Here is a 23,763-nt window from a genome sequence, read left to right on the forward strand (position 1 = left end):
TTGCGCGTGCTCAAGAGCCCTTAGTTTCCGTTTTGTTTCCTGTGTGCAGGGCATATTTCTCAGCGCTGCGCTGGCATAGCATACTTATTGTGCGAATCGAGTTGTAATCAAGGGGAATCACTTCGCTCATTCTTGGCAGGATAACGGACTTGGTAAAGTATACTGTTTCTCAAAGTAAACTTGGGACTATGCATTTTTTGTTCATTCGTTTTAAGATTTAATTTATTGTCATTACCAATTTGTCATGCATTTCAAACTTAATTTAAAGTTGTATCTACAATCGTCTACGTTGACATGGGTACCGATAGTTTATATTATAGAAATGTCTGCATTTCCACGGGTGAAGGACAATGCCACGCTCATTTGTTGTCTAGCGTGGTCGCTGCCACTCCCAGTCCATCGTTTCATTGTTACATTATAGCACTGGATAGCCACGACATTAGACACGTTTAGTACGCTTGTACTAAAATGAATATCCACTTTCATAACCATATTAATCGCATACTGCATGCCACATGTCTTTCAATAACTTGTCTTGTCTCCCACAGGATGACCATGCTCTTTTTTTTTTATTGCATTGCGTCATATGCGTTTCTCAGAAGCAGTTCTTTTTTTCATTTTTTTTTCACGCATAAACAATCATTGTTCCTCGTGTTGATTTAATTTTAAGTGCGTAGTTCAACCAGGTTGTCCGACTCGCCAAACAAAGGGCTAGCTGAGGCTATCATCGGTAGCAGGTGTTCTTTTCCCACCCCGCCAGTGAATGCACAATATTACGATTGTATCAACTTCATTAGGCCTACTTTTTTTGCCTCGTGGTGAAATATTGAGCTGCTGTAAAATAGATAAATGTTTTGCCTAAGAAGTAACCTGACTTAATTGTATAGTACTTTGAGTGTGACCCCAATATAGTAAAGTCCAATATAAACAAACCAGAAATTAAGACTAATTCATACAAAAAGAAATGAGACTAAACGTCATTGTTTGTATTATAAGGTACATGGTTCATCGCCCCAACAAGGAGGAACCAAAACATGGATGTTGAACAGACCAAAGTATTGGACCTTGCACCTGAGACTCAGGATCAGCTGAAAACTGCAACAGAAACAGTGCCAGCATCAAAGTTAGAGTTACATGGGGAACACAGCGACCCTGAGAAACTGCCAGTCACAGTTCAGGAAACTGAACAGCTGCCTCTAAATGCCAATGAAACAGTGAATGGAAAAGTTGATGACATGACAACTGCAGTGACAGAATCGGCTGAAGAAAGTAAGAAAATCCAAATGGTGGCAAACCAGTCAACTGATGAGTGTACTGACAAATTGGTGGAATCTGAGAAGGTGGCTGAACCAGAAAAAATTGAAGTAGGCAGATCAGTGGAGAAAGTTCTGGATCCAGTTTCACACATGGAACCAGAGAACATCCAGAACTTGCCAGAGAAAACCCTAGAAGCTCTCCCATTGGATGAACCACTGGCGGCAAGCCATCCAGTGGTGGTTCAACTATCGGAGCCAGTTTTGCCTGAGTCACAGAAACCGGAGGATGTCAAACAGCTTTGCCAAGACAAAGTGCCAGAGCAATCTGACAAACGGGCAGATGTCCAGATGGTGATGGCAGTGGAACCAGATATTCAGACAAAGCCAGAAGTCGTAAAGGCGGCGCAGGCAGAAGTAGTTCATGAGGTAGAGGCCGAGCCACAGTTGGAAGCAAAGGCTGTGAATGTAGAAGCAGAGAAACCAAAAGAGACTGAAGAGGACGTCATGGCAGAGAGCCCAATAAAGGAGGAGGTGACAAAGAAACCAGCACAATCTGAAGATGTGACCGTGAAGGGAGTGGACGTTGAGAAGCCAGAAGAAACTGAGACTGTAACGGTGGAGGTGGTAGCAGTGGAGATGACAGTAGAGAGTAAGAAATTGGAGCAGCAAGTTGTACAGATATCACAGGGGGAAGAGCCTGTTCCTGCACCTGGATCTCTATCCTTTGCCCTGCTGCAGGAAAAGCAGACCATGGCTACCTTGCGCACCTCCCGCACCCTTATTATCCTTAGAGGCCTGCCCGGCAGTGGGAAGAGTCTCCTCGCACAAGCTATCGCTGATAGCTACAAGGATCTCTGCACTGTGTGCTGTGCTGATGACCATGGAGTGAAACCAGAGAGCCCAGAAGCATCTGCGTACAAGGCACTGGAAGAAGCTGTGGTGGTGTGCTGCAGTGCAGGACCAGCTGCTTCTGTGGTGGTGGTGGTAGATGACACCAACCATACCCATGATCAGTTGGTCCTTCTGGGAGAGCTGGCAGAGCAGCATCGGCTGGTGCCCATATTTCTGGAGCCCCGCACTGAGTGGAACAGCGATTTTGCACAGCTGGCCAAGAAGTCTCGTCGTGGTTTAGAGGAGGCCCAGATTCAGGCGATGATGGAGCCATATAAGGAGACAGCCCTGCCCTTGTTCTTTGGCTGGTTCCTTTTCCACGGTATCCAGGACAAGGTCAGGTGCACTGCCATGGACTTCCTGAAGACCTTGGACACACTCGAGGCCTTCAAGAAGCACTTGACTGACTGTGAGTAGGCTCAGTAACTAGACGCTTGGTGCAGTGGAAGTGGTCAGGGATCGAGAGGTGTCGTAGAATCGGCTCATATTAGAAACGCTTTTTACATGTTTTGTGAGACTAAGCTGTCTTTTTTTTTGTTACAGTCACGGGTGAGGCTGAAAAGGAGGTGGACCTTGAACAGTATTTCCAGCCCAAAGGACCCCTTCATTGCACTACCAAATTTTGTGACTATGGCAAGGCAGAAGGAGCTAGGGAATATGCAGAGAAACCGGTAAGTCTGAATTGACCATGCCAATGGAACCTACTGGTGTTATTGATAGATTTACATGACATGGTTCGATCAGTATTTCTTTTGTATTATAATTATAATTTTCTCCCCCCCCTCCTATCTGTTGTTTCCTGGTATCTGTTAATCTCAAATTCTCTCTGCAGGCTGTGAAGGAGTTTTATGGCTCTGCATCTGAACTGTCTCTAAGCGCCCTCTTTGTCACGCCTCGCACGGTTGGTGCACGGGTTTCTCTCACTGAGAATCAGCTGGTGCTGTGGCCAGCTGATGAGGTTGAGGCGGCGGCGGCGGCGGCAGAGTCCGGCGTTCCTCCCCCTGCACCTCTGCCCCTCGGCAGCCGTGCCCACATCACCCTGGGTTGCGCAGAGGATGTGGAGCCAGTTCAGACAGGGCTCGACCTTCTGGAGATCTTGGCACTACAGGAACAGGAGGAGCTGGTGGAGATGGAACTGGGCTCTCTGGCATACTATGGCAAAGGCAGATGGCTGCTTAGTCTGAGGGAGCCCGTTTCTGCTCACGCTTGTTTCACGAGCTTGTATGGTCCCAAGAAGGTCGACCCAGCCAAAAAGGAGTCTGAAAAGAAAAAGAAGCCAAAGTGCACCATCCTCTAAATGGGGGGAAAAGGGTTGAAATGATGTGTGGGATGACTGGTGTAATAGTGTTTTGACCCAGTGGGTGGGAGGGTGTTTGCTATGTTTGGGATTCTGGTGGTGTGTTTTTATGCCCCACCCTAAATCCACGAGCTTTGTGCCTTTTCTCTTGCGTTGCATCACACAAACCACGAGGCCTTTAGACTACAGTTGGGTCCAGCTCATATCCCTGTTCAGTGTTTTTGTCATGCATTTAGGAGCCACATTTACGAAGTCAGTTTTTTTGGTTCAATTACAGCTGTGACCAAGGGACTGCTTCACTTCACTATAATAACTTGCTTTTGGCAGTGTTTCTAGATATATATACCCATTTGCATTTAGATGATCATTTCCATATGGTGTGATTGAGGAAGTTGGATGTCATTGCATGCTGGATTTTACCGTATATCTGCTCCTATCAAATGTATTGAAAAGCTGCCACATAGCCTTTGCAGTGATGTCTTGTGACGCTGGTCAGTTTACTGTGGTTTAGTTGTGAGTTAGCCACTTGAGTGTTTGTGCATGTCTTTGCGTGTCTGTTGAATGAACAAATTGTAGCTCATGGGCAAAAGGTGTGTGCTTAGTGTTATGTGCAGGTTTGAAAATGTCAAGCATAGTTAGCAAATGTTTTTTACACATGGATGCAGTTATGAAAGGGAGAGTGCTGATGGAATCTGTACTTTTTCATCAGCTGGTACTTGTGTTACTGGTGAGAGTCCAAGTCCACATTTTGCAATCTTTGTGTCCTTCCAGACTGCACCATGGAACGATCCCACTACTGTTTGAACCAAACTTTCTTCATCACATTTCAACATATCACTATCAGTGAGCGATGTGTAGGTTACTTAGAGCAACGCCATGTGTATGTAGCGGTTACGAGTCACTATTTCACTATTTTTGCACTTGTTTTTTGTACACTTAATAAAATATGCTTCGCTCAAAATTGCTTGTTTGGTGTATTTTCCTACTAGATGTAAGTGTATATGCTCAGCCATCTGACTCGGGAGTCAGGTGGCTGAGCAGGTGGCTCGGAGTCAGGTGACTCGGGAGTCAGGTGGCTGAGCGGTGAGGGAATCGGGCTAGTAATCCGAAGGTTGCCTGTTCGATTCCCGGGCATGGCACAACTGACGTTGTGTCCTTGGGCAAGGCACTTCACCCTACTTGCCTCGGGAATGTCCCTGTACTTACTGTAAGTCGCTCTGGATAAGAGCGTCTGCTAAATGACTAAATGTATATATTCCAGCAGATGGCACCCTACAACTTATTTGGAACTGTTACAATTTACAACTGTTACGGACATAGCTGCATATCTGAGCTGTATGGAAAATCTACAATATATATACAAATGACTAACATCTTCATTTCCTCGTGCCATATATCCTGTTTGTTACACATTTTTTAATGTTGGAGACAGCTTAGACTGCATATTGACAAACCCCAACTATGTTCATAACCATCCCTTTATTACACTTAATCCTGGGAAAGCAGTCTGATTTAATTATTATTATTAATTGTGGTGGATCATCTTCTGCTCCCTTGGTTGCACCACTGCATTGCACCTTCTGTATTGCCACATGGATTTTTGCAACAGTCATCCGATTGGTTCTTGCCAAATGTATTGGAACACATATTGGAATTATGCCAAATCCGTAAGAAATATTGGTAACAGTGCTTCCAATCATCTCAATAGTTTCAATGCTATTAGACTGTTTATTAGCTTTGTACAGTTGGGAAGCAAATGCGGCTCTGGTGCAAATTTTTGGATATCTAAACGGTCAAGGCCAAGAAACACAATGCATATTTTGTGGCTTAACTAACTTTTATTATTATGAGCATACAAACCAAGGGATCGGATTGGTTACAACGTGTTCCGTACAGACAGCGGTAACCAGTCAATGTGCACAATCGTACTAAGATATCTTTTGTTAACCGGTGGTGGGCGTGATCTCCGTGGAACGTAGGCTGACGCTAGCCAACCGGATGGCACCAGATATGAGCCAGGTCGATCTGCCGACATAAGCCGTGAGTGGAGAGGGAAGACGAGACACAAGTGAGCAAGTGTACGCTGACAACGACAAAGCGTCTGAATTACACAATAAACTGAACGGTTAAAACAGCAGAAGCCCAGGAGTCCTCAGTTTGACGAAATTGTTAAGGTATGATAAATTTTTCTAGTTTTATTTTCAATCTGGTGAAATTGAGTATTGAGCACAGCCAGTTGAACAAGTTTATGATGTTCGTGTGTGAGTGCATTTGTGCAGGAGAGGCAGTGAAAGTGACAGTGGAATGTTAGTAAAAGGATGCGAGCGGATATAACTAGTTAAACTGGTAATACAAATAAGCCTATAGTATCTGACGAATGAATCGTATTATTCCTTATTGCTGTACAAATCTACAAAATAATATTGGAACACTGAAAATCTCAATATTTATATGCCTTATGTATTATTATACACTCAGGGTATTTGCTAAAATGGTCATACAATAAAAGCAAGGTATTTTTTCTCATGAATATTAGATTCCTTAGTATTCCAGATAAATTATAACAATGTGTTTTAAGTATGTACACCCACATGTGTTTCATTCTACCTGCAAATGTTGCCAATCTTTCCTTTCCTTGTGTTACTGATACAAAAATATTGATCACCTGTGAGCTGAACCCAGTATTTAGTATGGAGCGGTGATAAATCACAGTTCTGACAACTCTCTAGCAGAAATGAAAGGGATGGATGGGCCATAGTGTTTGGGTCTGAATTGGCTCCTCCTGTTAACTGTGTTTTATTGGCTAGGAGACAGCTATGTGGTGACTAAGGAGCATGATCAATACTCAAAATATGATCAATACTCAAAATACTTCCAACATCTCCTGGTTAATCCACATGATCAGACGCTGCCAGGGCTACAGCTAAGAGCAAACACGGAACCCATATTACGGCGTTTTACTTAATGAAGCAGACAGTGAGCTGAGTTCTCCATCACTGCAAGGTTGCATAAGAAACACTAGTCCTTTCCAGTTAGTTTCAAGAGTTCTTATACAGGACAGAGTAAGTGCAATGGCAGCCCTCTAAGAGTCCCTCTGAGCTCTCGTCATTGGTATGCACTGGTCTGAGGTAAAAGCAGTGATAAGCTTTGCCTTGGTGAGTGTAGCTGGAAGCCAAGGCTAGATCAATACTGGAAGTGTTTCCCCACCTTACTGGGGGAGGGTTGGGGGGAAGGGCACATGGCAAAAATGGTATGTTGTGAAACTATATAGGCTGAAATCCAATGTCCACTAAAATCTCCCCTTTGCGAAGCCGTACGATAAGGTGTGTGTGTGTGTTCGTGTGTTTGTGTGGTGGGGACAGGAAGCCTTTTACCTCAGTTTACATATCACCTTAGGTTAACCAGTCGTGTAGATGACACTGTTGTGCTGGCAGGGCATAAGAGAAAGGCCACAATGATGTAATGTTAATCTAACACAACCTGTGTAGCAAAATTTATATTGTAGGCTATGTTTTTTTCAAAAAGATCCCACAGCAGTTTGATTATTTAACCAGAGATTATTTAATTAGAGAGCCCATTAGTGGGCAGGTCCTGAATTTGGACAGCTGGGCTAATCAGGTTAGCGGTAGCGTCACTGTCAGGACAGGTCACTTCTATCACAGCCACCAAATTAGAGCCGACAGAAGAGATAACAGAGCAAAAATAAATCAGAGTCTGCATTTTGGTGTAATTCTATAGCTCTTACTGATTCTATGATATGGGTGGACCGATCCAGGGACAAGGAGAGCGAGATACAATTGACCTTATCTCTCTGTCTCTGTCTAGTCTGAGCTGCCATGTCGGCCAAAGCCATCTCCGAACAGACAGGGAAGGAGTTCCTGTACAAGTACATCTGTACATCAGCAGCTGTCCAGAATCGCTTCCGCTATGCCAACGTGACTCCTGAGACGGACTTTGACCGGCTGGCACAGGACCACCCCTGGCTGCTCACAGAGGTAAGGTGCCCCCTCACAAGACCCATCAGAGGGTGCCCCCTCGTAAGACCCACCAGAGGGTGCCCCCTCATAAGACCCATCAGAGGGTGCCCCCTCATAAGACCCACCAGAGGGTGCCCCCTCATAAGACCCACCAGAGGGTGCCCCCTCATAAGACCCACCAGAGGGTGCCCCCTCGTAAGACCCACCAGAGGGTGCCCCCTCATAAGACCCACCAGAGGGTGCCCCCTCATAAGACCCACCAGAGGGTGCCCCCTCATAAGACCCACCAGAGGGTGCCCCCTCATAAGACCCATCAGAGGGTGCCCCCTCGTAAGACCCACCAGAGGGTGCCCCCTCGTAAGACCCACCAGAGGGTGCCCCCTCATAAGACCCACCAGAGGGTGCCCCCTCATAAGACCCATCAGAGGGTGCCCCCTCATAAGACCCACCAGAGGGTGGCCCCTCATAAGACCCATCAGAGGGTGCCCCCTCATAAGACCCATCAGAGGGTGCCCCCTCGTAAGACCCACCAGAGGGTGGCCCCTCATAAGACCCATCAGAGGGTGCCCCCTCGTAAGACCCACCAGAGGGTGCCCCCTCATAAGACCCACCAGAGGGTGCCCCCTCATAAGACCCACCAGAGGGTGGCCCCTCACCGGTTCCTCACAAGAACAGGGCTTAGAAAAAAGAAGAAAAAAAATCAGTGGGCAGTACATGACAGCGCCCCAACATTTCAAGGGCACGATGAGCTGCTTCATTTTCGATAATCATAAAAGGCCATCATCGGAAGAGCTCCTCCCACTGTGGCTTGTTTGAAATTATCCTCATTTTTAACAGGAGCAATTACTTAGTGGGAGAGTGGTCTCTTGGCGCTTGTTAGCTCTGGTTGTGGCCAGCAGCCCCATCTCCTCCAGCTCTTAAAGCTTCACACTGAAAAGAAGTACTGTAGATGCATATGTATTTGAATCCTGCATAGTGTATGTACGCGTGGATATATACTGGAATCTACAGACTCTTGTAGACCTCGTATATTACATATTAAAGGAGGAGAATTCCACATTGATCTACATCTCTCTCCTCTTTGTCTGACGCTTTCTTTCTGTGTGCTGGGAGGTTATATTAGCAGAGAGGTATGGGAGGGGCGAGTGGAGGAGGTGGAGGGCAGACACAGGCGCAGATACAGACAGATACAGGAGCTGGAACAGGATTGATTAGGAAATAGCATTAACTTTCACCCTGGGCTCTCTGGCAGGCCCCCAGATTCTAATGGGCTCCCATCTCATAAGTCTCCCTCTGTAGGTGACTCACTTCTGGGAGGTAACGGGGTTGGGAGGAGGAATGAGGTGTCCCGGCGGTGGTGGTGGAGACCCTCCTGAAAGATCACAGGCTAGGGTCCAGATGTGGAAGAAACAAATAAGATCATATTAAATCACCCGTCTGTCCCTCACCATGAACCCTATCTGAAAACGGCCTCTACAGGATCATTTATGTCTACTGTCTGACCTTTTATAGGTACCTTTGTCTGCGAGTGGGGAGATGATGATGTCATGCTAACCGTTCGGCCATGTTGTCTTTGTGACTTTCAGAGGCTGGTGGTGAAGCCCGATCAGCTGATCAAGAGGCGGGGCAAGCTGGGCCTGGTGGGCGTCAATCTGGACCTGAATGGCGTCAGAGACTGGCTGAAGACCCGACTCATGAGAGAGACCACAGTGAGTCAGCGATCCACCAACTCATCATTCACACGTGTACTAACACACACACACACACACACACGGTCTCCACTTAATACACTTTTAGCACTTCCACCCTACCTGCAACAAGACTTTCTACTGTCTCCCTCTTACCTCGTTTTGTATCTTTTTGGTATTTTTTCCCCAACATTTTCTAACAGCTCAGCACAGATTGCTGAGGAGTTTTCAGTCAGGTCCTAGTCAATCAGGCCACTCAGCCGTGGCAGGAAGCTTCTAGGGAGTAAACAACATTTGTTTCGGTACAACCATCACGGTGCAGTAGATGTGTGTGTGTGTGTGTGTGTGTGTGTGTGTGTGTGTGTGTGTGTGTGTGTGTGTGTGTGTGTGTGTGTGTGTGTGTGTGTGTGTGTGTGTGTGTGTGTGTGTGTGTGTGTGTGTGTGTGTGTGTGTGTGTGTGTGTGTGTGTGTGTGTGTGTGTGTGTGTGTGTGGCTTCATAAACCATTAGCCTATGTGGGAGAGAGCTTGGATCTATCTCTCACTAGACGTTCCATAAAAACGTCTGTGGCTGTCGTGGCTTATTAATGAGACTGAATTGATAATGCCACTGGTGTTTTCCTCAACATTTAGTGTTATTGTTGTAAATTGTAGCTTTCGCAGATGGGACCGGCAATTTTACAATCTAAATACAAACCGCAGTTTAGGTGACTGTGTGAGAGTGTTGCAGTTCATCTGTCGTGTGTGTTATGTATCTGAAAGAGACTGTTAGCTAGTTTGAGGAAGGGGTCAGACACCAGCGATCTAGTTTGGCAGATCCACTTCTCTCTCTCTCCTCTGCCTCTTACTCTTTTATAGTGATTTATGTGTAATCCTGTGCCCATATCCATTGAAGATGTACAGCTCTCTAGCTTCTGGCTGTCCTTGTAGTCATTGGGTGGAACCAGAGTTGTGGTCATGTGTCTAAGCATATCGATGAAGTCAGGGTTGAGGTGTTACACCAATGGAATGTATCTTTTTTTTGACAGCCTTACCCCCATTTTATATAATTTGTTAATTATTCAGCAGTTTGACTAATATTTCATCAGTGATGTCATATTATAGTTAATTGCGTACATTGCACAGCAGATTTCTATCTCTTCCACATCCCGTCTAGGAGGCTGTAGAAGTGCCACCTCGTTTATTTCTAAATTGGCCTCCGCCTCTCGAAGGGGTTCAGTCACATGACCTGTTTTCTCCATTCACTGGCCCTTTCTTTTTACATCCCTCTCTCTGAAATGTCAACCTTCTCCCCCCTTCTCATTTTCTTTCTGTCTTACTTCTTTCCTTGGCAGTCCCTGGTTATTTTACGCCTAGTGGCCTTTTAGAGCTAGCGCTGTGACAGCCAGCCCAAATGAGCGGGCTTTTGGGGGGGGGCGGGGCTTGCCTGCAGCAGTACATGGCAGCCACTTTACTCTCTCTTTTTTCAACCATTTCCATTTGAATTCAAGTCTCAGAGGACCTAGTCTCTATACAGCTTAAATGCTGTGTGCGAGAATTTGATATTTTGACAATGTCACTTTGAGACTTTTCAGGACAAGCTTTCTGTTGTCGTATTTTGGCGAGTCCTGCTCCGAACTAGGTCTCACAAAACCTGTTTGTTCTTCTTTTCTCCGACGTCACCTCTGTTGACAATTTCTCCTGACTGGCTTAGTGGGCTTTTTGTTCTATTGCCACTCTCGCTATTGTCGTTCTGGCTCTGATTCCTGTCCGTTCATGCCTCTCTCCAATGCTTTTTACACACTGCTCCCCTCCCACTCCATCCTCCTCTCCACATCAGTCCTGAGGGCGGACCTGTAAACAAGGGCACTGTTGCATTAAGATGGATCCTCCAGACACTACAGTCTGAACTACACTGGCTCGGCGCTGTTCCATAGCTGTATTTTATATTTATTTATATAGCCGTATCATAGACTGTATCTCTCATGTGAATTCAAACCGACTTCTTGCTCATCCAGGTCACTACACACACACACACACACACACATTACAAAATTATCAGCTAAAGACATTTCAGTCCCTAAGCAATTCCTTGTCGTTTGTTTTTCAGGTGGGAAAAGCCAAGGGTGTTCTGAAGAACTTCCTCATTGAGCCGTTCGTTGCTCACAAGCAGGTACGCTAAATCACTCCGTCTCTTGATACAAACCTGTTCACAAACAGGTTTCCCAGCCGTGTTGCATTCAACCACCAGCCGCAATACAGTGCAACGCCTTCAGTAGACCTTCCTAGACCACGTCAGGTCTGGCTGTCTCCAGTGGGTTTGACCTTTTGTCTGCTCTGTGTGCGGCCGTCAGGAGGAGGAGTTCTACGTGTGCATCTACGCCACCCGGGAGGGCGACTACGTGCTGTTCCACCACGAGGGGGGCGTGGACGTGGGCGACGTGGACGCCAAGGCCCAGAAACTGCTGGTGGGCGTGGACGAGAAGATCAGCGAGGACGCGGTGAAGAAACAGCTCCTGAGCCACGTCCCGGCCGACAGGAGAGCGTGAGTGGAGAGCGAGAAAGGCACTCTGACGGTATCGGCAGATACGGCGACAGGGGCTTTCGGGGGAGGTCGACCTCTCTTTCGAGGCCTAGCGACAGGGGGGGCCGGGAGACGGGACTGGTCCTGGGCGTGGGTCAGGCTGGAAAGGAAAGACTAGCGCCACAAAGTGCGGATGACAGAGGGAGGAGAGGAAAGAGATGGCCAGGCATTTTCAGATAATACAGTTAAGCTGGGGGTTGGGAGGCGGGGAGAGAGCTAGAGGGGGGGTTGAATGATGGCCTGAGTTCCATTAGACAAATGACAAACTCCCTCCACCCGCTCGCCTTTCTTTCCATCACCCCCTCCTCCCCCCTCTGTCCCATTCTAAGCACGTCCCCAGGGCCTGCCGTTTTATTTTGATGGGTCTAACACAGTGGCACCCCTCCCTTTCTCCCCGGCGGCCCCCCTCTCACGGCAGGGTGGGGGTCTGTGGCTCGACTCCCCTGTCTTGGCTGACATTGAGGAAGATGGCTCTCCTCCACCCCTGTTCGGGCCAAAGCCCCTCCTTCCCCCCTCCTGGGTGTGGATCCAGAACAGGAGGAGGGGGAGGGGGGGGGCTGGGCCTGTCAGGCTTTGCTGAGTCACTCTGGGTTGGCCAGTGGGCTCCTGTCTGCTAAAGCAGCTCTCCTGACAGGAGACTGACATGGTCATGGGGCAGCAGGGCTGCCTGCAACACTGACAGGCAGGGGCGAGGAAGAAATACTGCCCCCCCCCCCCCCCCCCCCCACACACACACACTTCATCTCTGTTTTGACAGGAGCAGGCAGGAGTAAATTCAAGATTTCTTCCTTGGTAGCAAGCTGTCTGTTTGGCAGTTAATTTACAGGTTCTGTTAAGGAAGCTAGAGTGCTGTCTCTCCTCCATACTTGTCCTCCCTCCTCCTTCCCTTAACGGATGTTTTTATGCTGAGTGTTCTTTCTGCAGGAGTGTGACGTGTGACTCACTGTCTAGGAGGAACTACTGGGAGACATAAATATGCTTCTTTGGAACATCTGGAAGCGGTCACAGTCGAACTAATCTTGCTAGTTATACATTGATAACTGCTGCGGAGGAGAATACAGCATAAGGTCATTTTACATGTGAGTTGTCTTTCCTGTCTTTCCTGCAGGGTTTTGGCCAGCTTTGTGGTTGGACTCTTCAACCTGTATGAAGACTTGTACTTCACCTACCTGGAAATCAACCCAGTGGGTAGGTGCTCTCACTCTCCCGGCCCCAGTCCTGCTGCACTCCACCACAAGCACCCAAACAGGATGCTCAAAGTCGCTGTTCCCAAATTCAAACACGAGCCTTCCAGCACGGACCAATCATTTTGTCATAAGATCAAGACATTTGGAATAAGATCAGAAAGAAAGTTTAACAACCGACATCCTGTGGCGATGGAGCCACTGCAGAAGTTCGTTGCAACATATTCTAATGCTGAGAGAGGAAAAGGTTCAATAATTAATAGTCCTGCTGTTTGATGAGTGTGCTGTGTGTTTATAATGGAGTAATTGGGCACCCGTGTATGCCCAGTGGCATCTGTTCCTGTGGAACGGGTTGGGGCTACTGAGACCGCCCCCTCTCCTCTTTGATGTGTCTCCTCCCCTCCCCCGACCACCCCCTCCCGGCCCTCCTGCCTCCCCCAAAGGGAGTGGGGAGGTTAGGACACCCCCTAGCGGCCCTCCTGCCTCCCCCAAAGGGAGTGGGGAGGTTAGGACGCCCCCTAGCGGCGGGTTTGGGGCTCTTCACTTCCCTCTCTTCTATTTCGGTTCATCCCTGCCGGAGACGGGGGGTGTCTGGGGAAACAAGCTCTCGCACATACTCACAAATGAACACTCGCGAACATGCATTGATAATGAAAACACTGGCATTACATTCTTTGCATTCCTACCAGCCCTGCATATCTATATCTGAAGTAAAGCCATTGGCTGAAAGATGTTAATGCGGTGGATGTCACAGATGGAGAGGAGGCCATGATTAGATTACCGTCTGAGCCAAGTGAGTTAGCAAATATCAATAAGTACATGTGGTTCCTGGCCGTGCTGCGCTGAACCCCACTGTGGCTCGTTCATGTGGTCTCCTGCCGTCTCTGCGCTGAACCTCTCTGTCGCAGACCAGCTCATCTGCCTCTCTCTCACTGTCTCTCTCTCTCTCTCTCTCTCTCTCTCTCCTCTCTCTCTCTCTCTGTCTCTCTCTCTCTCTCTCTCTCTCTCTCTCTGTCTCTCTGTCTCTCTCTGTCTCTTCTCTGTCTCTCTGTCTCTCTCTCTCTCTCTCTCTCTCTCTCTCTCTCTCTCTCTCTCTCTCTCTCTCTCTCTCTCTCTCTCTCTCTCTCTCTCTCTCTCTCGTCTCTCTCTCTCTCTCTCTCTCTCTCTCTCTGTCTCTCTGTCTCTGTCTCTGTCTCTCTGTCTCTCTGTCTCTCTGTCTCTCTGTCTCTCTGTCTCTCTGTCTCTCTGTCTCTCTCTCTCTCTCTCTCTCTCTCTCTCTCTCTCTCTCTCTCTCTCTCTCTCTCCCCAGTTGTCACCAAGGATGGCGTGTTTGTGCTTGACATGGCGGCCAAGATCGACGCCACGGCTGACTACCTCTGTAAGGCCAAGTGGGGAGAGGTGGAGTTCCCCCCCCCCTTCGGCAGGGAGGCCTACCCCGAGGTGAGGGCTGCAGCAGGGAGCACACCACTGCTGGATACGTCCCAGTCATGGATCATCTGTCTGTTGATAGGGATATTGAAGGAAGTAGGACATTGAGGGCAGATTCTAAGAAGTTGTCAAAGATAACGTGGAGGTATTACAGATTAGTTATGAGTCATGCAGGCAATTTGCCTTCATCAAATTAGAGTCCACAGAGACAACAGATGCCCTCTCAAGCAACAACACGTGGAAACAAACTCTGAATACCGGTGGTTGCTCTTCTTTCTCTTGCAGCTTTGACTCGCTGACTAACTTCCTTCTTCCTTCATCCTGTTTGCTAATTGACACGTCAGTATGTGTACTAGGGAATATGAGGGCTTTCGTTTCCCTGGTCCTCCGGCAGTTTCTCCTGTCCCAGCTGCACCGTGGGGCACTGATTTTAAGAAGGGGAGGGGCTGGCTCGGCCATTAATCAGCCAGCCATGACTCATCCTGAGGTGGCGCCTTGTTTCCATGGTGACCCTGGAGCGAGCTTTTGAGAAGGGAGAAGGAACACACCCCGGGACGTCCTCTAGGTTACTCCTCATTAATGCGAAGTAGAGATTTGCTACAAGTGTTTTGCGTTTAGACAGTTTTTATATGTGCTTCTTTGTCGCTGTCTGCCTGGCGCTGGACTGAGCCAGTTTTAGACAGACGCTAGCAGACGGGCCACTCTAATTAGGCGGCTGAGGGGTGGGGGGGTGGATTTGATTGGATGCGTTTACTCTGGGTCTCCAGCTGGGCTCCGCTGTCACAAGCGCTGCTGGGCAACCAGCTTGTCTTGGTAGTGTAACGTGTGCCGTGTTTTAGAAGTATGCAACATGAGGGAGATGGAACATGCGAGGATGGCTGCCTGAATGAACGTGGAGGACTTGAACCTGTTGACTTCCGTGTTCAGGCCTCAGCTATACATAACTTCTGTTCCTCCCCTGTCAATGACGGGAAGCCTAATTAGGTGCACAGCATCGCGAGTGGTGCTCAAACCAGGGTCTAAACTGATTAGACCGCAGCAGTGAAGAGATCCTTAACCTCAGACTGACCTTCCCCATGTCCCCCACAGGAGGCCTACATCGCTGACCTGGACGCCAAGAGTGGGGCCAGTCTCAAACTCACCCTGCTCAACCCCCGCGGAAGAATCTGGACCATGGTGGCAGGAGGAGGGGCTTCCGTGGTCTACAGGTAGACGAGCCAATGGCGTCCCTTTGCCTTAAACTGAGATGATTTCCCTGTTGTAGCCACATGTGGCTCCAAAGCTACAGGACTGGATGATCAGGTAGAACACGAGGGAGAGTGCTCCCGTGATGATCCTGGCCAGACGCTGCTTGTTCAGCCGAGAGTTAAATTAGATTCTCTAACAATGTCGTCTTAATGAGAGTCTGACTGGCGCCTCTTCGGTTTCCCCGGCTGTCAGGGACGTAGAGCGTGTTGCGCCAGAGTGCACCTGCTGTGACTAATGAATGCCTCAGTGTACTGACTAAGCAGAAGAGTGTGTGTTGGTATGCACTGTTTCGACAGTGTTCTTGTTTTGAGTTCCTCGAAGGGAATATGTTGTGTTTACTGATTTATAGAAATGTTCGGTTTTTGACCAATGGGATCCTTCTCCACAGTGACACCATCTGTGACCTGGGCGGGGTGGACGAGCTGGCTAATTACGGGGAGTATTCTGGAGCTCCCAGTGAGCAGCAGACCTACGACTACGCCAAGACCATCCTCTCCCTGATGACCCGCGAGAAGCACCCCGACGGTAACACACACGACTCGAGTCTCGAGGTCAGACGGTCCAACGGCGGTGCGTTCTGTGTTGTGAACGCGCTGTGTTCTCGTTTACAGGAAAGGTCCTGATCATTGGAGGGAGCATCGCCAACTTCACCAATGTGGCGGCCACGTTTAAGGTGGGTGTCGTGATGTAGTCAGCCCGGCCACTGGGCCACCTCATACAGGACATTTTATCGTATTTGAGATGAAAACTAAAGTTGTCTCTTGTCTTCCCTCTCCACCTCTCTTCATTAGGGCATTGTCAGAGCCATTCGGGACTACCAAGGCCCGTTAAAGGAGCATGAGGTCATGATTTTTGTCCGCCGTGGTGGACCGAACTACCAAGAGGGCCTTAGAGTGATGGGAGAAGTGGGTAAGCACCCCCCTAAAAATAGTCCGCTGTTCATCCCTGTTTATCTTTTTATTCAGATGGATGCTTTTTGGGTGAATTAGGATTATTGTCGTTGAGGAATGGTGCAAATGTGTGTCCTGTTTGTGTGAACATTGACCTTCTCCTCCATGTTTCCTCAGGTAAGACCACTGGCATCCCCATCCATGTCTTCGGCACAGAGACTCACATGACTGCCATCGTCGGCATGGCGTTGGGCCACCGACCAATCCCCAACCAGCCTCCTGTTGCCGCCCACACTGCCAACTTCCTGCTCTCCAGCGGCAGTGCATCCGTAGGTCACAGGGTGCACTTAGTCTGACCGGAAAAGGGAATGTGTTGCCATGCACGAGGTGGCGACCAGAGTTTAGGAATTAATTGACGTCTTAATACAGGAGTGAACAGAGCTGTGCCACTGTCACCATGACTGTCACCATGACCTGCTCTTCTGTCCTAACCGTGCTCTGGTGGTGCCCCTGGCTGAGGCCATCCATCCAGTCCCCAGCAGGTCACTGTGTCGTGGAGAGCAGGGCTTTGTGATGCTGAGGTTTTAAATAGCACCCAGGGCACAATGGTGCTCTGCTGCAGACTGGAGGGCTCCATTAAGAATGTGCTGCGCCCGGCTTTTCAGAGAAATGCGTGTGTGTGTGTGTTTGAGACAGCTCTTTCTGACTTAGCATCATTCTGCAGGGTAGGAATACACTCCATGTAGAATATCCATCCAATTCCAACCAAACAAGGATCACACTCTGAATTCCTCCTCTCTGTACTTAATCTGGGGTGTCACCACGCACTCCCTGTTGTCTAAACACCAGACAGAAGTCCCCAGTGAACCATGGAAGTCACCCAAGCACAAACCCCCAGTATGTCCCAGGCATCGCTGCAGGATTACAACACTAGGCCCCATTGTACAGTTAAGGAAAATAGCTCGAGAGCTCCATGCATTTTGGTGCTTTTCAGATGAGCAATGAAACAAGAATTCAACGCTGCTAATTAGTCAACAACACTGTTCTCTCCTCCCCCTCCAACGCAGACCCCATCATCCAGCAGGACGGCCTCCTTCTCAGAGACCAAGCCTGGATCTGGAGCCTCTCCTGCCAAGAAGCCCAAGCCAGGAGCCCCTCCAGGTGAAGCCCCTAATATTCACTCACTCTCACTCACAACTGGTTGTGGGAATCAGTTACAGGTAACCATAACGACTAAGAACTCGGTGTTTCTCCGGTTACGTAAGATGACTGCCACGTTTGCAGGATGCACTACTAGAGCACACAGACTGCCTTGTGTGATCTCCAGCTCGTGTGTCACAGCTCCCCCTGTGGGCCATGAAGGCTACTGACAGGCCTGACTGCACCGTCAACAACTAATCCTAGCCAACGAACCGCACATCAGCATTAGTCACACACAAGCATGGCCAAACACGAATCCCTTCTGATTCTTTTAAAGCAACCTCAACTTTTGAGCCTTAAACGAATAAAGCTACTAAATAAAGGATCCCATGAACATCCCATTTAGATCAGGTTCACTGCACTTATCCCAATGGGAATTTCAGGACATTTATTAACCACTATTAACCATTAACTTGTTAACCACATTAACGCTTTTGTATGTTGTTGTCTGCTGGTGTAACACAGAGAGAGAGACGTCGTCATCCAGGACAGGAGGTAGGCTTCTCTGACTGTGTGCTCCTGGATAGTCCTGTCCTTTCTGGGGTTTTGGAAGAGATGTTCTGCTACCTATCTAAACTCTTAAATACTGTTTGGAATATGAATCAGTAAATCTTAGCACCAGATTCTGGATTGGAGGAACGGTTATCGAACTGGTCTTGCAAACCCTGGCGGTTCAAACCTGTTAGCTGTGTCATCCCTTGCTGTGGTTTTCCCCCTCTGTGTCGTCACGGCTTGCTCTGTCTGTCCTGTTGGCGTTGTGTACCGCGTTCCATCGGCTCAAATAAAAAGCTTGTCCGTGAGATCAAGTTCAAAAGCTTCCCTACTGTGCTTGACGGGTTATATAAGCTTTGGAAGCGGCCCGTGCGTGTGGGAGTCAGGTGGCTGAGCGGTGAGGGAGTCGGGCTAGTAATCCGAAGGTTGCCAGTTCGATTCCCGGTCATGCCAACTGACGTTGTGTCCTTGGGCAAGGCACTTCACCCTACTTGCCTCGGGGGAATGTCCCTGTACTTACTGTAAGTCGCTCTGGATAAGAGCGTCTGCTAAATGACTAAATGTAAATGTGTTGAAAATCCCTGTCCTGTGTCATGTGTCCAAACCACCTCTCCCTCCTGTTCTGCTGTAGTCAAGGCGACCACCCTCTTCAGCAAGCACACCAAGTCCATCGTGTGGGGCATGCAGACGCGGGCGGTGCAGGGCATGCTGGACTTTGACTACGTCTGCTCCAGGGAGGAACCGTCCGTGGCTGCCATGGTCTACCCCTTCACGTAGGTCACTTCCTGTTCAGTGCTTTCACTTTAGTGACCCGTAGACACAGAAAAGGCCACACAGCTGCACAAAGGTTGAGAGTTAGCTTTGGTGGTCGTGTGGGTGTCTGGCCCTGTGTTTAGCTGATCCTTACGGTGTGTGTGTGGGGGTTGCAGTGGAGATCACAAGCAGAAGTTCTACTGGGGTCACAAGGAGATCCTGGTGCCTGTGTACAAGAACATGGGTGACGCCATGAAGAAGCACCCCAGGGTGGACGTGCTCATCAGCTTCGCCTCGCTGCGCTCTGCCTTCGACAGCACCATGGAAACCATGCAATACCCACAGGTAAAGTCCACACACGCCATCTTCACAAGGTACTTTGGCATTCGGTGGAAGTCGTAGGTTTCCAACCTCTCCGGCCCACCTCTCTCCTCAGATCCACACCATTGCCATCATAGCCGAGGGCATCCCTGAAGCCCAGACCAGGAAGATCATTAAGGTGGCAGATGAGAAGGGTGTCACCATCATTGGCCCGGCAACAGTAGGTCACTTTTCTACCCCAGCTTTGCGATTTCTGCCATTCCATTTTCGTGTCTCTTTTCCACGTCCGTTTTTAGTAAGTGTCTGTGTTGATGTTCAGGTGGGAGGGATCAAGCCTGGGTGCTTCAAGATCGGGAACACGGGAGGCATGCTGGACAACATCCTGGCCTCCAAGCTCTACCGGCCAGGCAGCGTGGCCTACGTGTCCCGGTCTGGAGGGATGTCCAACGAGCTCAACAACATCATCTCCCGCACCACCGACGGCGTCTATGAGGGGGTGGCCATCGGTGGGGACAGGTAAGGATTGTGTGCGTGTGCGTGTGTGTGTGTGTGAGAGAATGTGGACATGTTTTCACTGCTGGTCTCTCCTGCAGATACCCAGGCTCTGTGTTCACAGACCACGTGCTGAGGTACCAGGACACCCCTGGGGTGAAGATGATTGTCATGCTGGGAGAGGTGAGGCTTTTGAATCACCCACGCTAACATTTTGAGAAGAGAGCCTTGTCCTTCCATTCCCATTACATTTTTCTGACGTCCTACGGCCCGGTATTCCTAACTGCGAATGTGCTCATTTGGAAACCCGGTTAGATCGGGGGCACAGAGGAGTACAAGATCTGCCAGGGCATCAAGCAGGGTCGCATCACCAAGCCTGTGGTGTCCTGGTGCATCGGGACCTGCGCCACCATGTTCTCCTCGGAGGTGAGAGGGCGTGGCACGGGGGAGCGGCCGTGACGAGGCTGGGGGACGTGGAGGCCTGGAGCAGGCTGGAGAGAGATGTCTACTGGATCATTTTCCTGTTTTTCCTCATCCAGGTCCAGTTTGGGCATGCTGGTGCCTGTGCCAACCAGGCTTCGGAGACGGCGGTGGCAAAGAACCAAGCCCTGAAGGAGGCTGGAGCCTTTGTACCCAAAAGCTTTGATGAGCTGGGCGAACTCATTGGGTTAGTGTCCTCTAGCGACTGTAGCGTTCCGACTTCTCAAGTTTAAAGTATGATACAAGACATTTCCCAGACTCTTGTTTTGGCCTGTAAATGATTGTTTTCCGCCTGTGCAGGTCAGTGTACGATGACCTTGTTGCCAAAGGAGTCATCGTCCCAGCAATGGAGGTGCCTCCTCCCACTGTGCCAATGGACTACTCCTGGGCACGGGTGGGTCTTCCAACCAGTCATTAGCAGGCCGACGCATGTCCTGTATGAGTTACTGTAACGATGAATCACAATGTCCTTTTGGCTCTGTAGCTGAATATTTGCCGTTGCCATGCATACGAGGCAAATTGCAGTGAACCGCTTGGGGGTTGAGTTAAACTGAAACAGATGGAGAGCCCTGCCTGGGAAGGTTGTGGTGACTGTCCCTCCTCCTGTGCCCTGTAGGAGCTGGGTCTGATCCGTAAGCCGGCCTCCTTCATGACCAGTATCTGTGACGAGAGGGGCCAGGAGCTGATCTACGCGGGCATGCCCATCACGGAGGTCTTCAAATCGGAGATGGGCCTCGGAGGAACCTTGGGGCTTCTCTGGTTCCAGAGAAGGTGACCCTCCCAGTCACACAATACTGACATTCAACATCAACGGTTACAAACGCATGACAACAATCCATAAACACACGCTGTGTTACTACCCTGTGTTTAGATTGTCGATCCCTCCCCTCCACCCCTGTCTCCAGGTTGCCTAGGTACGCCTGCCAGTTCATTGAGATGTGTCTGATGGTCACCGCCGACCACGGACCGGCTGTGTCCGGTGCCCACAACACCATTGTGTGTGCCCGCGCTGGGAAAGACCTCATCTCCAGTCTCACCTCAGGTCTACTCACCATCGTAAGACCTTCCTTAATCTGCATAGTTGTCTTCATCCGCTAGTCCTCACACGCTCAGGATGTGGCGGCGGTGCAAAGTGTTTTAGACCTTTTTTCTCGTCTGGTTGTCAGGGCGATCGCTTTGGAGGCGCTCTGGATGCTGCTGCCAAGCAGTTTAGCAAGGCCTTCGACAGCGGGATGCTGCCCATGGAGTTTGTCAACAAGATGAAGAAGGAGGGCAAACTGATCATGGGCATTGGCCACAGGGTCAAATCAGTAAGTTCAGGCCGTTTTGGTTTTAGAAGTTTTTTTTTTTCCTTTCCTGAAATTATCTTAAAAATACCTGTGTGTTTGTGTTGCATCTAGATCAACAATCCCGACATGAGAGTCCAGATCCTCAAGGACTTTGTGAAGCAGAACTTCCCTGCCACCCAGCTGCTAGACTATGCCCTGGATGTAGAGAAGATCACCACCTCCAAGGTCACATTCACAATAACGGACGTCTTTTCTGAATATCATTCACCCTGTTGCCCCATCTGGTCGATTCATTAAATACGTATAATCTAATTGTCCACTTAATATCCGTGTTGCCGTTTCAGAAACCCAACCTGATCCTGAATGTGGACGGTTTCATCGGCGTGGCCTTCGTCGATCTGCTCAGGACTTGTGGTGGATTCACACGGTAAGTCCGTCCATGACACTTCCCACTTCCTATGACCCTCATGATGAGTGTGTGGTCTCGGGTGTTCTTCTATAAAGTAGCACTGGTTGTTGACGTGAGTCCGCTTCCCCCACAGGGATGAGGCAGATGAGTTTGTGGAGATCGGGGCGCTGAACGGGATCTTCGTCCTGGGTCGCAGCATGGGATTCATCGGTGAGTTAGGAGTCTTGACCCCTGACCCCTGACCAAGCTCGAAGCTGTGGGGTTAGGCTTGACCTCCATATGGCACTGCTGACGCTGCTCTCTCTCTCTCTGCTCTCCCTCCCAGGTCACTACCTGGACCAGAAGAGGCTGAAGCAGGGCCTGTATCGTCACCCCTGGGATGATATCTCCTATGTGCTCCCAGAACACATGTCCATGTAACACCAGAGACCTGGCCCCCCTGTGCCCCCCTGGCCCCCCTGTGCCCCCCTGGCCCCCCTGTGCCCCCCTGGCCCCCCTGTGCCCCCTCTCCCCGGCCTTCATCCTCTGCTCTGCTGTGTCCCTGCCTCTGTCACCCTCATGTTGTGTGAGGATGTGGGGAGAGAGTTATTAGTCCATCATTAGTAGCATAGGTGTTTTACTATCATTAGAATACATGCATTTCAACAGTGAAATTTACCATATTAACCGGGTGCCATTTTAATCTTTAAAAACAGCTAGCTAGTTCATTGACCATCCTGTAACCCTGCCGATAATAACAAAGCTTGCAGAACTGTGAAGCTCTTGACAGGTGGGTAATAATCTGAGACTGCTCGAGATTTAAGGATAAAGCTGTTGTAACAGGAGGCGAGGAAGACATAGCTTATTCACAGGTTGACACTAACCCTGCAGTGCTGGGGAGATCAGGGAGATCATCCTCCTAAGATGACCAGTTGGGAAACATAACCTCCCTATTCTGGTACTCACTGCCACTACTACTCCCATCGCTGCTGTCAAAGTTAATATTCCCGTGAAGTATTTGAATATGTGCCCCACTCGTCATCTCTCAGTTTACCGAGCATGTGTCTGTGTATCACAGACTAATGTGTGTGTCTGTGCAGTTCTCTTGAGTGTGTCTGTCGGTGCCATATCAAAACCGTAAGCTTGCTATTAGAGGTGAGCCATAGTGCAATAACGTTAGCTTGTGCTTAATAATTTGGGTTACGTCATTTATTAATGTATAGATGTTTTAACTGCAGAGTCAGTAAATGTTATAAGAATGTAATAGATAATTGTCTTGATGTACTGTACATGCACATCTGGTCACGTTGGTCGTTTGTGATCCCTAAGACCAAGCAGTGCAGGAGAGTGCCTGCCCCAAAGGGCATCACGGTTGTTTTCTCATCCTTCAATTCTTAGAAGTTTCACTAATCTGTAGGCCAGTTTGTTTTGAATGGGATTTTTCTGTGTTCATCTGTGTTGTCATTCATTTTTGATGTTGTTGAAAAGCCAATGTGATGTACAACGTGCTTCTGTTAAAATGTCATATATTTTTCAGAGCTGTGTGAAGGAATAAAATAAAAATGACTCATTAGATAGCAAGTTTGTTTTCTGTTTATTCCACCAAATATAATTCTTTTAATTGTATTTATATTTCATGTATTCCTTCCTTGGCTGTGCTGTGAAGTACATGGCAGAGCATAGCACAACTAGATACTGAATGTAACTATCTAGATACTCGATTCTACTTTTTACCACTTAGTGTGGTCCTGTCAACCTTGAATCAAGAGGATGTATGAGGGAGTTCATATCAGTGGATTGCCTTTTATTTAGGCACTCATGTTGGAATCGCATAACGCTATAATGTTTGTTAGCCTACTTCTCTAGTCTTATCAATGTGTTTGTCATCAATAGCCTACTGATTTGAATTGTGCCAGTTCCTCAAAATA

The 23,763-nt window shown here is 48.8% G+C and overlaps 2 protein-coding genes across 4 annotated transcripts; both read left to right on the forward strand.

The window, feature by feature from the left end:
• The first annotated feature begins 14 nt into the window (after window positions 1-14).
• Window positions 15-4,405, forward strand: cnp (2',3'-cyclic nucleotide 3' phosphodiesterase). Its single transcript, XM_067233674.1, has 4 exons — window positions 15-152; window positions 997-2,556; window positions 2,691-2,818; window positions 2,980-4,405. The coding sequence occupies exons 2-4, from the start codon at window positions 1,035-1,037 to the stop codon at window positions 3,442-3,444; spliced, it is 2,115 nt and encodes a 704-aa protein (XP_067089775.1). The 5' UTR covers window positions 15-152; window positions 997-1,034; the 3' UTR covers window positions 3,445-4,405.
• A 1,073-nt stretch (window positions 4,406-5,478) lies between these two features.
• Window positions 5,479-23,416, forward strand: aclya (ATP citrate lyase a). Of its 3 annotated transcripts, XM_067232783.1 has the most exons (30): window positions 5,479-5,618; window positions 7,270-7,439; window positions 9,008-9,130; window positions 11,197-11,259; window positions 11,441-11,631; window positions 12,779-12,858; window positions 14,164-14,294; window positions 15,372-15,490; window positions 15,919-16,055; window positions 16,142-16,203; window positions 16,322-16,439; window positions 16,598-16,749; window positions 17,488-17,581; window positions 18,086-18,115; window positions 18,744-18,885; window positions 19,042-19,210; window positions 19,302-19,406; window positions 19,506-19,702; window positions 19,780-19,861; window positions 19,994-20,104; window positions 20,218-20,345; window positions 20,459-20,552; window positions 20,775-20,929; window positions 21,064-21,214; window positions 21,325-21,468; window positions 21,559-21,672; window positions 21,792-21,874; window positions 21,990-22,066; window positions 22,182-22,287; window positions 22,355-23,416. In XM_067232783.1, the coding sequence occupies exons 2-29, from the start codon at window positions 7,281-7,283 to the stop codon at window positions 22,274-22,276; spliced, it is 3,306 nt and encodes a 1,101-aa protein (XP_067088884.1). In that variant the 5' UTR covers window positions 5,479-5,618; window positions 7,270-7,280; the 3' UTR covers window positions 22,277-22,287; window positions 22,355-23,416. The 3 variants fall into 3 exon arrangements, with proteins under 3 accessions (XP_067088884.1, XP_067088886.1, XP_067088887.1); XM_067232785.1 differs by lacking the exons at window positions 18,086-18,115; window positions 22,355-23,416 and having other exon boundaries at window positions 22,182-22,322; XM_067232786.1 differs by lacking the exons at window positions 5,479-5,618; window positions 7,270-7,439; window positions 9,008-9,130; ... (2 more) ...; window positions 12,779-12,858; window positions 22,355-23,416 and adding an exon at window positions 13,565-13,647 and having other exon boundaries at window positions 22,182-22,322.
• The last annotated feature ends 347 nt before the right edge of the window (window positions 23,417-23,763 follow it).

Source organism: Osmerus mordax, chromosome 3, assembly GCF_038355195.1.
Source record: "Osmerus mordax isolate fOsmMor3 chromosome 3, fOsmMor3.pri, whole genome shotgun sequence".
Lineage (NCBI taxonomy): Eukaryota > Metazoa > Chordata > Actinopteri > Osmeriformes > Osmeridae > Osmerus > Osmerus mordax.